The sequence below is a fragment of the Salvelinus sp. IW2-2015 genome, linkage group LG20 (assembly GCF_002910315.2).
Source record: "Salvelinus sp. IW2-2015 linkage group LG20, ASM291031v2, whole genome shotgun sequence".
Lineage (NCBI taxonomy): Eukaryota > Metazoa > Chordata > Actinopteri > Salmoniformes > Salmonidae > Salvelinus > Salvelinus sp. IW2-2015.
The window spans coordinates 3,332,174-3,344,898 of record NC_036860.1 but is presented as its reverse complement, the minus strand read 5'-3'; the positions used below and the strand labels follow the sequence as shown (position 1 = coordinate 3,344,898).

General features: G+C 39.7%; 2 protein-coding genes across 3 annotated transcripts; one reads left to right on the top strand and one right to left on the bottom strand.

Moving 5' to 3' along the window:
- cnn1b (calponin 1, basic, smooth muscle, b) lies at nt 1–9,143 on the top strand. Of its 2 annotated transcripts, XR_011481679.1 has the most exons (8): nt 1–252; nt 5,033–5,154; nt 5,368–5,434; nt 6,079–6,216; nt 6,359–6,475; nt 6,665–6,811; nt 6,997–8,968; nt 9,000–9,143. XR_011481679.1 is itself a non-coding variant. In XM_024010813.2 (7 exons), the coding sequence occupies exons 1-7, from the start codon at nt 193–195 to the stop codon at nt 7,234–7,236; spliced, it is 891 nt and encodes a 296-aa protein (XP_023866581.1). In that variant the 5' UTR covers nt 1–192; the 3' UTR covers nt 7,237–9,143. The 2 variants fall into 2 exon arrangements, 1 of the variants encoding a protein (XP_023866581.1); XM_024010813.2 differs by having other exon boundaries at nt 6,997–9,143.
- Nucleotides 9,144–9,368: 225 nt separating this feature from the next.
- elof1 (elongation factor 1) lies at nt 9,369–11,865 on the bottom strand. The gene is made up of 4 exons (XM_024010816.2): nt 11,777–11,865; nt 10,488–10,617; nt 10,297–10,367; nt 9,369–10,138 (listed from the first exon to the last, which is right to left on the bottom strand). The coding sequence occupies exons 2-4, from the start codon at nt 10,601–10,603 to the stop codon at nt 10,074–10,076; spliced, it is 252 nt and encodes an 83-aa protein (XP_023866584.1). The 5' UTR covers nt 10,604–10,617; nt 11,777–11,865; the 3' UTR covers nt 9,369–10,073.
- Between the last annotated feature and the right edge of the window lie 860 nt (nt 11,866–12,725).

Here is a 12,725-nt window from a genome sequence, read left to right as displayed (position 1 = left end):
GTGTTGCAAAGTGGTCCACAGCCTCACCAGAGCGAGKAAGAACGTTACAGAATCTGAATCCGCGGGTCTGTCATATCCATTGGAGTCCAGGGAGAAAGAGGACTTCGCTGTGGGTTTTCTCGTGCCAGGATAGGGGTAGAGGGGTGTATTTCAACATTTTAAAATCTCCTCTGTGAATAATCAAAGATAACTATGTCAAAGAATTTCAAAGGTGGACCATCCTTCGGACTTTCTGCTGAGGTCAAAAGTAAGGTATGTATCTCGCATGTCATGTAGCTTTCCTTTTAAATGAAATGAAAATAATGGGGTCTTTGCGTAATTGACATCAGTGGGCCAAGAGAATGCTCGCGCTCAGGAAGGTGCGCACTTGACGCTCGCATATCTTGTCACTACGTGCATCTTCTCAGATGTATTAGTTGTAGGGGAACCAATGGTATATCGAGGGCCAATAATATCTTTTTGCTTTCTGTTAGGAGATTTTGTCGAATAGGCTTTTTGGACTGTCAAATTGGACTGTCAATGGTGATCATGGATTAATCATTAGGTCTAGGGCCTAGGCCTATACTGATAAATGGCAGCCTACCATTCTGACAGTTTACTTTATCGTTTAATATGTGAGGGCATCCAAACCAATTGTCTCTGATTCATAACTTCGAACTGGGTCGTTTAGATTACAGGTGATATCACCTAACCTGTCTGTCACAGAACACAATGACATAATTACTCCCAGATGAGCCCACAAGGCCTGATTTCAAGGTGTCTCTAGAAGGCTACCAGTATGTATATATTTTTTAAAGGGTCAATCTGTGATCGCTACATTCATTTTGGACTTTTAAATGCATGATACCCATTGATTCTTYAAGAATATGACTTATAAATCCTTCATTAGCTTAGTTCCTTGTTCTTACCCCATCATCAGAACCAATCAGTGGTTACATTTCTACAGACCCATCCCTAAGCTATTTTACCAAATCAGTGGCGGTTTGTCTGCTTTGTTATTGTTTGAACTGCAGATTGCCCCTTTAAAGTCTAAGCAAGAACTAAATGAGTCATCAACACCAACCAAGAGTCTATGGACCAGCTACTGTAGGCCTACCATGTAGGRGACTGTGCTATCAACATCCACTAATGTTTGGGAGAGATTGTATTTTCAGTGACAGTGCAATAACAGTGATGCACAATATGTGTGTGTGTGTCATAACTGCTGACAACCCATGTTCAGCTTGGACACAGCATGACTCTGCCAATGGGGTCAATAACTATCCCAGGATATTCTAGAACTCCCAACTCCATGTCTGTCAACGACAACTGAATTTGCTATCCCTATCATCAACCTTATCGTGTTGGAAGAGCCCTGGTTCCTGCATACATAGTGGTTTCCTGTCCATACTTTCATAGGGGCACTCTTCAAACAAACATGTCCTTATACTTGGCCACCATGGTTATTAGTGCTGTAGTATAGAAATAGGTCATATTCAATAGTGTATCAGTCAGTATATATATATATATGGTATGACATCCGATGACAGTGGATATGCTCCAGAGACTGATAGACAAGTACGTCAGCAACCTAAACCTCCTTTTAAGGTGTCCCTGAGCTCTGTCTTACAACCTGAGCAAGTGTCTCTCTGTAAACAATTTACACTCCAGTGGGGAATGACAAAACACTGTTGAGGCAGAGGAGAGGCAGACAGAACAAAGCCTTGTGGATTCACTGGAATGTCAACCTTCAACATGATTGTTTGTATCCAGGGGTGAAAGTAAATGTAATGTATTCCCGGTACAGGGACCTCCTGGGTGTGTACACACTTAAAGAAAATCATAGAATTACATATAGAATCCCTATTAATTTAATAGAATCTCTACAGGCCTAATAGTAAAGATTTGTCCTTTAACTTTTAAAATGTATTAGCCTATTTTTTAATGTGGTATAAACATGACCTGTCATGTGTTTTCATCTGAGTGTCAATCAATTACTTCAAAACGCTAATGTAGGCTACCTGCGCAAGTTACTCATGGACGTCTGAACAACAGGGGGTGCGGGAATAGTTTTTAAGATATACTTAGATATTTTTCTGKTTTTTATTTTGTTACATTTGTTAGTCAACTTGTCTATAATTAGATCCTTACAGCTCCTCTTCTGTCATTACTTGATGCTCATCTAGAATACTAGATAAAGCCTTGCTAATGATGGCATAAATCGATAGAATTATCAGTGCATCAACTACAATCTATACTGAACAAAAATATAAACGCGACATGTAAAGTGTTGGTCCCATTTTRCATGAGCTGAAATAAAAGATCCCAGAAATGTTCCATATCCACTAAAAGCTTATTTCTCTAAAATGTTGTGCAGAAATCTGTTTGCATCCCTGTTCGTGAGCATTTCCCCTTTGCCAGATGTGGCATATTAAGAAGCTGATTAAACCACATAATCATTACACAGGTGCACCTTGTGCTGGGGACAATAAAATGRCACTAGCAGTTTTGTCATACAACACAATGTCACAGATGTCTTGAGGGAGCATGCAATTGGCATGCCGACTGCAGGAATGTCTAACAMAGCAGTTGCCAGACAATTTAATGTACATTTCTTGACTATAAGCCGCCTACAACGTTGTTTTAGAGAATTTGGCAGTATGTCCAACTGGCCTCACAACCGCAGACCACATGTAACCATGCCAGCCCAGGACCTCTACATCCACCTTCTTCACCTGCATGATCGTCTGAGGAGGGGGAGTGGGAGTGCTGAGGAGTATTTCTGTCTGTAATAAAGCCCTTTTGCGGGGAAAAACTCATTCTGATTGGCTGGGCATGACTCACCAGTGGGTGGACCTGGCTCCCGAGTTGGTGGGCCTATGCCATCCCCAGCGCCCCTACCTAGTCAGGTGAATGAATTTATTTCAATTGACTGATTTCTTTCTATGAACTGTAACTCAGTAAAATCTTTGATATTGTTGCATGTTGCGTTTAAATCTTTGTTCCGTATAGGTGACATAGTTAAAGTTACTCTTTCATTTCTGCTTCTCTCACGGAGCGAGGACGTTTAGGGACCAGGGAGAATGCATCTGTTTGACCGGTTTAAAGGAAATGAAAAGCTGTGAAAACGATCCAACATGTTTCTGATAGTATTTCAGTTCGTCTTGGATGCATATTTAATGTGGCTGAAAATGAAATACTGTCAGCTTTTATGTAGCTGAAGAAAATTGCACTTTAAGGCTACACAACAGGTCCCTAAAAGCCTCAATCTCATTCTCTCAAAATGCTGAAATAAATAAATCGTATTTCTCCACTCCTGTTCCGGAGACAAAATTAGCATTTGGTCTATAATTTTACTGAGAGGAACACTTAATTCTGCAGGAGTTAACATTATAATAGGCGACATGTGAGGCCTACAGTCAGTGTCCAGACTTCAGTTACTATTCCAACTATTACGCTATTCCACGCTAAAATAATTCCGGGAATCCATACAGCAGTGCCTTTTGATAAATGCAAAGATACATCACTTACAAAACACCAAAAAGTGTTTCGAATGACATTCGGTGGTTGTCCTTCATTAGGCCTACACAAGTCTTGTAACCTGAATTGATGTGTATACTGCTGTCCGCGTGCATCTCGGTCTTGGCCACTCATCTCTGCCTTATCAGAATGTCAGTGTTGTTGTTGAACCACACTGCATTTTGGAGCGTATTCCACAAGTTTTCAAAAATTCACAAATTTTTCATGCGAATGACATGCGGTATGATAAATAGTGTGATAGCCAACAGTTTTCTTGAAATCTGTTTTAATTATTGTGATAGGTTCATGTTTTACCGGTATGACGTAAACCCACTCTTTATTTTGCCAGTACTCCATACTGGACCGTTCCGTCCTACTTTCACCCCTGTTTGTATCAACTTAAACCATTTTATTCCTTATGCCATGGCCTTATGCCATGGCTGATTTAATTAATATTTTCTCCACTGAGTTCATACATGAAAAACACTGATAGAATCAATGGATAGGTGCCAATTTTGGCATCAAAGACGTATACATTTTTAAATAAATGAACCAGTTCTGATTACATTCCTGACCTCCTGACACAGTTAAATGAAACTCTGACCCAAATACCTTGGCTGGATGCAAGTGCTATCTGCAGGTCTTGGCATCTCATTATCAGATGTGGTTTGCCTGAGTAGATCGCGTCACTGTAAAAGGACAGATTCCGGAAAACCCAGAGGTAGAGAAGGAGCACAGGGAGGAGTAATAGGGAGAGCTGTTTCTKCCAAGTTTGGTGTGATGGACTGGAAGCTACGCAAACCCTGCTGCTTTGAAATACCTGTTTGTGTTGGCTCCTGGTCTCACAAGCCCTCTCCCAGACTGTGAGTGAGCAGAACATTCAGAAAAGGAGAGAGCGCAGAGCGAGAGGGGGGCTACAGACCCACCATAGAATTTCTGGTATTAGGGGGATGCGTTTGTGCCAATAGGGAAATACAAGGAAGCGGAGAATCAGTGTTTCTCCATGCAGGAATGTCCCATGGCCATTTTTCATTTTCTTCCTGTTGTTTTTTAACTCTAATCTTCATCTTTAGGTCTTATTACAATGGGTAGGCTTTCAAAGGAAAGTGGAGAGGAATGTTATCCCTCTGTTACAAGATGAGAAAGGAAAAGGGAGGAGGGATAAWAGCTCTGATGAATATCATACTTCAATGGCTCTTTTACTATAGTTACAGTTTGTTGTAAGATCATTTGTATTTTTCAGGTAGCCAAGCACCTGTCACAAGATCATTCATCATGCAGAACTGACAGTTACAAGACATTAACCTGAGTGTCTGCAGATGTTAGGATGCAGTCAAATCCAACACATTTACAATGCATTTGGGAAGTATTAAGACCCCTTCACTGCGTTGTTTTCGCTTTGTCATTATTGTGTGTAGTGGAAAAATAATAATTTAATCCATTTTAGAATAAGGCTGAAATGTAACAAAATGTGGAAAAAGGGAAGGGGTCTGAATACTTTCCGAATGCACTGTATAACCTTTGACCTCTTCAGTTGGCCCAGAAGTATGACCCCCAGAAGGAGGAGGAGCTGAGGCTGTGGATCCAGGACGTAACAGGCAAGAAGATCGCTGATCCTTTCATGGAGAACCTAAAGGATGGGGTCATCTTGTGCGAGTGAGTGAGCGATACTCTCCTCAGTACTGTGGCCYTYCAGAATGTCATGRAGAATGGCAGAGCATATTGTGTGTRWTATCACCATATMACTTTKTTTTGCTTCCAATATCYRTCAGTCTCATTCYTTTCCCCACTGTTAATGATGACTGGGCCACTCAAAGTCAGAACAGTATTTTGACTGTTGTTCTGTGCTTTCTCTTTCCTTGTGTGTAGACTTATCAACACACTTCAGCCAGGATCTGTGAGAAAGATTAACACTTCCCCTCAAAACTGGCATCAGGTAAGCTTGTTCTGAGACAGAATAATTGTTTTTGTATTATTATATAACATCATGTCCATCATGACGTGCAGTAGGCTATAGTTATTATAGATACTTTGCATAGTATTGAGCAGCATAAGCATGCCAAGAGTCAGTAGTTTTTTCCACTCCATACCTTTCATCACTGAACTCGCTAAAATATGTAACCAGATAGGTAGTCTTTTGCTTGGCATAGTGTTTATTTATTTACATTCCAAGCTGCAGCTACGTCGTTTAATGAGGCACATCTCAGCGTGCGTCTTCAGATCTCTTTATATGAGACTCAAAAAGAAAACAGCACTTTTAAGTGTTTGTTGAGGCACTTCCAAAGAATCATCCATGACATACAATGTTACTAAGAATCAATGCACTCACATGTGGTGGTCCCTTTGTCAGGAATAAAAGAGAAAAAGGTTATCCAACTGGTGAGTAGGGCTTTGAAGAAAACCCCAGAAAGCTGATCATTTTGAAGTCCTGAGTCTCAAATAGAATGACTATTTAAAGAAACATGACAATATCAAAATAACAAATAACTCAGTAACTGGTGTCCTCTTTGTTTGTACTCTTGCTTTTACCTCAGTGGACCATTTGCTCTTGGCTAATTCTTCTTCCTTTTCATTGCCCAGCTGGAAAACATTGGCAATTTTGTCCGAGCCATCACAGTTTATGGTATGAAGCCATACGATTTGTTTGAGGCCAACGACCTGTTTGAGAATACCAACTACACCCAGGTCCAGAGCACGCTCATCACCCTGGCTGGAATTGTGAGTGGAAACCCATAGAGGAATCTCAGTACATTGTACAATACTGTATGTAGAAAGTATTGTCAGTGGCTTGTAAGAAACCTACTTCTACTTCACGTGAGGATCCATAATCTGTTTTTCTAACCTTCCCCTCTTTCACCAGGCCCAGTCCAAAGGTTTCCACTCCAAGCATGACATGGGAGTGAAGTATGCAACAGCACACCAGCGCCGTTTTGCCCCAGACATGCTGAAGGAAGGGCGCAATGTCATCGGCCTGCAGGTCAGAACAGTCTTTGTATCATATACACCTTATACACGAAGATATCACTGTTATTACATGTGTAATATAAGTAGTAGTAGCAGCATGTTATAACATACCTTCATTTGTTTTTAGTTTGGCCGATAGGATTGTTTTAATGGTATTATAGTTCAGGCATAACCAGTGCACTACCTTTGCCTGCCTGTCCAGATGGGTACCAACAAACTTGCCAGCCAGAAGGGCATGACATCTTATGGCACGCGGCGTCACCTGTACGACCCGAGGGGGGGAATGGAGAACCCTCTGGACCAATCCACCATCAGCCTCCAGATGGGCACCAATAAGGGTGCCAACCAGGTGGGGCGCCATTTGATGTCACAAATAGATATTCTCTGGTAGAGATAGAATTGACTAACATTCTGCACATCTTGGGAGTTTTCCCTCTCTGCCTATCATGAAAGCAATTAATATGATATAAAATATTACACTTTGTAGCCTATATCTAATCCTCCCCTGCTTTTCTTCTTCTCTCCCTCTCTCAGTCTGGCATGACGGCCCCTGGCACCAGGAGACACATCTATGACAAGAGTCTGGGCTTGGAGGAATGCGACACCTCCACCGTCTCACTGCAGATGGGCACCAACAAGATGGCGTCCCAACAGGGCATGACCACATATGGCCTCCCTCGGCAGGTCTACGACAACAAGTACTGCTCCAACCCTGATGAATTCATCAACAACGGGGAGAGGGCTGAGTTTGACGGTACTATGTACTATGACTAAAGAGAACAGGATAACTCCAGTCCCCTCCTCTCAATAACCCCTCTCCACCAGCAAGACCACCCAAACTGTTATTTACTGTTTTCATTATCCTCATCCCTTGCTGTTTTTTTTTGTGATCAACCATTCAAATAATATTTGTCCTTTGAGGGGATTTATGCCTGGTTCAATCTCTTTGATATTGTTTTTTAAAATCAATTTAATGTAGTTGCCCACACACCTCTCTCACTTTGCAATGGAGATTTTTCTATTCAAATACGATGAAAATAAATACTAAAAATACTAATAATGTCAAGAGACCCAATTCCTTAATTAATCATTTTTTATTTATAGATCTTTTATAGTTCATAATTTTTTTTATTTTCAGTTGTAGATCCCCCATCAAGCTTAAACATTGAGAATACAGGAAAAAGTTCATTGAATGGAAAGAAGTGACCGACATGTTGCTGTTAACCTTTAACCCCTGAGGAACAGGAGTCAGCTCTGGGATTCAATCCCTCTGGATGACTCGGGGCCCACAMAATCAGACTGAGTCTTCCAGGACACAGGGACATGGACTAGAAGCTTTGATCAGATGTATTCCTTATGACTTTGCCTMTGTATGCACCTCTGCGCTGTGCTAAAATCCCTGCTCTAGCTCACAGGACTGCCAACCAGCCATTTTATACCACAGATGGAATGTTTTTTCTAGTATTCTTTAAATCATTAGAAGATCAGTAGTAGGGTTCTCAAACCTGATACTTGAATTAATGTGAGCCCCTGTAGGCATCGTGAAAAGCCAATAGATTTGAATATTTTTAGTATTATTAGCAGTATTCAACACGTCTCGCATACTTCATTAGTGGTAAACAATGCAGATTAAATGTTTGCCATTGTGTCAGCTATGTTAATGTGGATGTCATATAGGCCAGTTTGCATGAGACAAGTTATAATCCCCCTATAGTCTCCATGGCACACAGCTTTAATATATTGCTGCGCTATTTGCACTTTGCATCACCTTGTTGAATATGCACATGGATAGAATAGTTTATGACTAGAAGAAAGGCAGATAAGTCAGGTCATTGAGAGCCATAACATCTGCACGCTGTTATACACGAGCCAACGGTCTAATTAACGTCCACTTAGTCATAGCTCAATACAGCAGACCCTGTATCACTAACTACTACATGATATGGTGTACCCACCGCAGATCTTGAATGTAATGTGATTTTGAGCACTGCAAGATGTGACAGTCATTCTGTGGATTCATTAAGTAATCACCTTGTACCAGCAGTCGCAAATGAATAGCATAAGTCTGCAACATATTTATGCTCGGGATAATGTAGCCTAACACAGCTGCTAATGGTTTAAACATTAAACTGTGCATGCTTGACCAAACCTTTGAAAAGCAGGCTAGTTTGCTTGCTAAGAGGTTTGTTCGAGATCAGACACTTTCTTTGTTGCACCTGCAACGTTCCACAGAACACATCTCTATGCCTTGCATGRTCATGTACAAAGCATGGATTGGTTATACCTTGTCCATAGATTGCTTACAGGAAGGAAAACAACATTATTTTTTAATTTGGGTGAACTATCCCTTTAAGATAAAATTGAAAGGTCTTGATATCGGTTACTGGGTGGTATTGTGATGTGTTTTTAAATAGGAAGTATTGGAGATAAAGCTACATAAAATAGAGTCCCTCCTGAGGTTCTGACCTCTGGAATTTATAGTGATGATTTGTCAAAAGTTTTGAAGGCTTAGTACTAAGCCTTCAAAAGTTTTGAAGGCTTAATACGGCTTAAACGGAACGTTGTTTGATGCTGAGCTCATAATCTGAATGCCATGTGTAATTTTCCCCCATACATTAGTGTGCTATCTAGTGTTTTGAAATCCCTTTAACATTTGAAAAAAATAAACTACATTCCACAGATTTAAGGTAAAAGTCATTTGCGCCACAAGAGGTGTCTTTTATTAAAGCACCTAACTTATTCTGTATTGTCACATGTCCAATAGATATATACGAAGTCAGTTGTGCATTAAGAAAATATTTTTAGTTTAGAATGAGAGCCAACAGTGCCTAGCCAAAATACAATTGGCAATATTACCCTCTGGTCTAAAATGTGTGTCAATGTTGTTCAGACTATCAATTGTTCAGTATTCTGAAAATCTTGTATTTATTTGGCTTTCACTTACAATGAAATTAGCTGCAATACAATAAATCACATCAGAATTACAATAATTTAATTTGGGTTGTGAGTGCAAAACTTGCCACCAGGCCATATCGGATTATTTTTCATTCATATTTGTTCCTAGATATTTTAACCATTTCAGCGGTATGTGACAGATGCAGTTAGGTGTGAATTACATTGATGTGTTTATTGTTCAAGTCATTCCCATACAAAAAAAAACAAATTGAAATAAAAATCATGACATCAAACAAAAAAACTACAGAATCACCCCTTTTAAATTTTTACTAATGAAATCTACTTGCTCCATTAAAAGGGGGACATGGCAGCTTGGGAAAGTCTAAAGACATATCCACCAACAGGCTTGCCTGTAAAACATAACAAATGATGAGGTGGTTTGAAACTTAGTGGTATTCTCAAAGATCAGGACCATTGGGACATTTCATTGCCCTACCCCCATCCCACCCTGCCACAGAGGGAGAACAGGAAGTGTATCTTTCTTCATATCAAATCCATTAGTGTGTAGACACTGAAGATTTCACAGATGTGTTATCTGTCTTTGTTTGTTCTCCACATTCACTACTTGACAAAGCCCTGGCCCAGCCAGAGATATGTGACCCATCGTAGGGAATGAGGGGTGAGGTCAGACAGGAATAGAGTCAGGGGGACCACTGCTACTGATTGGCTGCTTCGCAAGCATCTATCCAATCACTGTAAACATCCACTGGTTCTGAAAGATCTGGGGACAAATGTCAAGGAAAAGTTCATTTGGGAGGTACAGTTGTAAAGACTTGGCTTTTAAATTGTATTTATTTACAAATGCACAAGCCAATCTGGGAGCTATATGGTGTGTAGATATGTGAATATAGTGATCCAATCAAAGAATCGAAAGGATACAAGTAATGGGGGTCTGGAATTCTTCCAAGCAGACGGTGCACGATATTATTCCTGTGTTTCGAGTGCGTTCCCTGAAAAGAGAAAAGAAAATGTGCATTTGGATAGGGTGTTAGGATATGTATCAACATGTAATCAGTGATCATATTTTACAGCCAGACCATATGCTGTTCAACACAACCAAGCGAACTTACATTTTGACATCACAGGACTTCTCGTGGTTACAAAAGGGACAGGTGAATTGGGTGTCCAAGTTACCCGTCAGTTTCTTTTTGGGAGGTGGCTTCCTCTTTGATTTTCGGCGTCCCATTCTCGATGTATAATCTGTAAAATACAATAGCTACATTTTTCTGAGTTTACAAAACAAGTTCTGTTGACGGTCAAATTCAATAAATAATTAGGTTAATCGTGTTAGCTAGCATATATTATATCTAGTGTATGGTGATGATATTCATTTGATTTTGGGCAAAGTCATATGCTGCGTTCATCGCGTAATTTCGGAAAATACTACTTGTAAACTGGGAACAACGAATGTGCGGGTTCATGTGCTTTGAACTCGTTGAGAATGCCGATTGCTGGTTAATGGCAAACAAGCTGTGTCAACCATGAACGAAAAAGTACAGCTTTCATACTCATAGACATTTTAGTGTTAAAATAACACTTTTATAAATCATGTTTTGTTGTTGAATTTAACTGCTGAAATTGKTGTTATCGAGGTATTGGCCTTAGTAGTTGATGTCAGACAGAGTTCATCATATGGGCAGTAGAGCAAATTGGAGCACAGGGATYACAGACAAGTTTCCCATTAGTAATTACGAGTTGGAGGTGCGTTGAAATTTACTTTTCCCAGTCCTATGCCCCTATTTGCAAATTTACGAGATGTTATAAATGCATCAATATTCTGCCGCTATAGACCATCTGCTAGTACGCATGTGCGAGCTAATACGTCACGCTTGTGTAAACAAACACATTTTTAACCGTATTTTCCACATAAATTCAAATGATATTTTATTTTCGATCATTTAAAAAAGTCAGATGTCGATGATTAACGTTACTATTCTCTTGTTGGAGCCATGTTCACACTACACAAGTGTGTAGTAGCTAAGTTCCCCGCCATCGCGCATGGACTTTTTTATAGCTTGCAACTATAAAATAGGAGCTCAACAATAATGCCTTTTATACAAAACCTCCTGCAAATTCTATAAGTCCATTTCCAACAATATTGTTAATTGCATGAACCGTTTATTTTGGGATGATTTCTGAAGAGGGAGCTAGATAGTATTAGCTAGTAACGTTAGAGCGCGAGGAAAACAAAGTTAGCTTGTGTTAGCTAACTAACGCTGGATTTGTAATATGCTAGCTTGGCACCAAAAAAATATATAGGAGAATCACACATGTAATTTAAAAATCGAGCTGGATATATAATTTAGTTGTTTGCATGTTAGCCATATAGTAAAGCACGCTGGATTAAGCATTTTCTTACCAGATAAGTGACCCAAGTAATGACGCTAACAAATAGAAATTGTATCCGGAAATTATTCTGAACTCTTTCATCTGATTGGAAGATTAAGGCGCATTTTAGGGTTGTCATTGGTCAAACAAATTATCAACCCGCCTCTCAGAATTTATATACCTCTTTGATACAATCCCAAAAGAATTCAAATATATATATTGATTATGTAGTCTACCACAGGAGGCTGCTGAGGGGAGGACGGCTCATAATAATGGCTGGAATGGAATAAATTCAATGGTATCAAACACATGGAAATAATGTATTAATGAGTTTGATTACCATTTTATTTAATCTGTTCCAGCCATTACTATGAGCCTGTCCTCCCCAATGAAGGTGCCATCAACCTCCTGTGTTTAATAGTCTACAGTACAAAATTATTGATAAAAAAAAACATCCTTTTACCTGAATTATTGATAAAGAAATGTGTTGAATGCACAAAGCTCAAACAGAAAATAATTGTCAGTGTAGACCAAATGTTATTTTATTTGGCTGTCATAAAGAAGACAGTGTGAGACAAGGTAGGGCAAAAGGTAGATTGAGGATTCCAGCTATGAACTTTATAACCTTCTGCAACAGAGACAAAATGAAGAATTCACTTATAATGTGTTTACCCTTATAACATATACATCAATTTAAGTGTGCTTATTAATTAGATGATAACATGAATTACTGTTGTCAGTAATAGATGAGAAACAGCAAAGAATGTTATTTGTGTGCTTTCATTTACCTGGCAGACACATTGATTTCCACTTTGATCTTTGGTGTCATTCCTTTGGCACATGTTCCACTTTGCCTGAATCTGAATCTGAAGTGGCTGGCATAACCCTCTATCCTATTCGTTCAGTTCGGCCTAGTGTGCGATGCAAGAGACCATGCACACAGCAATAAAAACTGATCTATCAATAAAAACTGATCTCAG

Excerpts from the sequence above, each read along its gene's own strand:
- elof1 (XM_024010816.2), bottom strand. The coding sequence starts at position 10,603 with ATGGGACGCCGAAAATCAAAGAGGAAGCCACCTCCCAAAAAGAAACTG. Across the intron at positions 10,368-10,487 it reads AAGTCCTGTGATGTCAAAAT|GGAACGCACTCGAAACACAG; the intron begins GTAAGTTCGCTT and ends TTCTCTTTTCAG. Across the intron at positions 10,139-10,296 it reads ATTCCAGACCCCCATTACTT|ATCTTTCAGAACCAGTGGAT; the intron begins GTATCCTTTCGA and ends ATTTGTCCCCAG.
- cnn1b (XM_024010813.2), top strand. The coding sequence starts at position 193 with ATGTCAAAGAATTTCAAAGGTGGACCATCCTTCGGACTTTCTGCTGAG. Across the intron at positions 6,217-6,358 it reads TCATCACCCTGGCTGGAATT|GCCCAGTCCAAAGGTTTCCA; the intron begins GTGAGTGGAAAC and ends CTCTTTCACCAG. Across the intron at positions 6,812-6,996 it reads CCAATAAGGGTGCCAACCAG|TCTGGCATGACGGCCCCTGG; the intron begins GTGGGGCGCCAT and ends TCCCTCTCTCAG.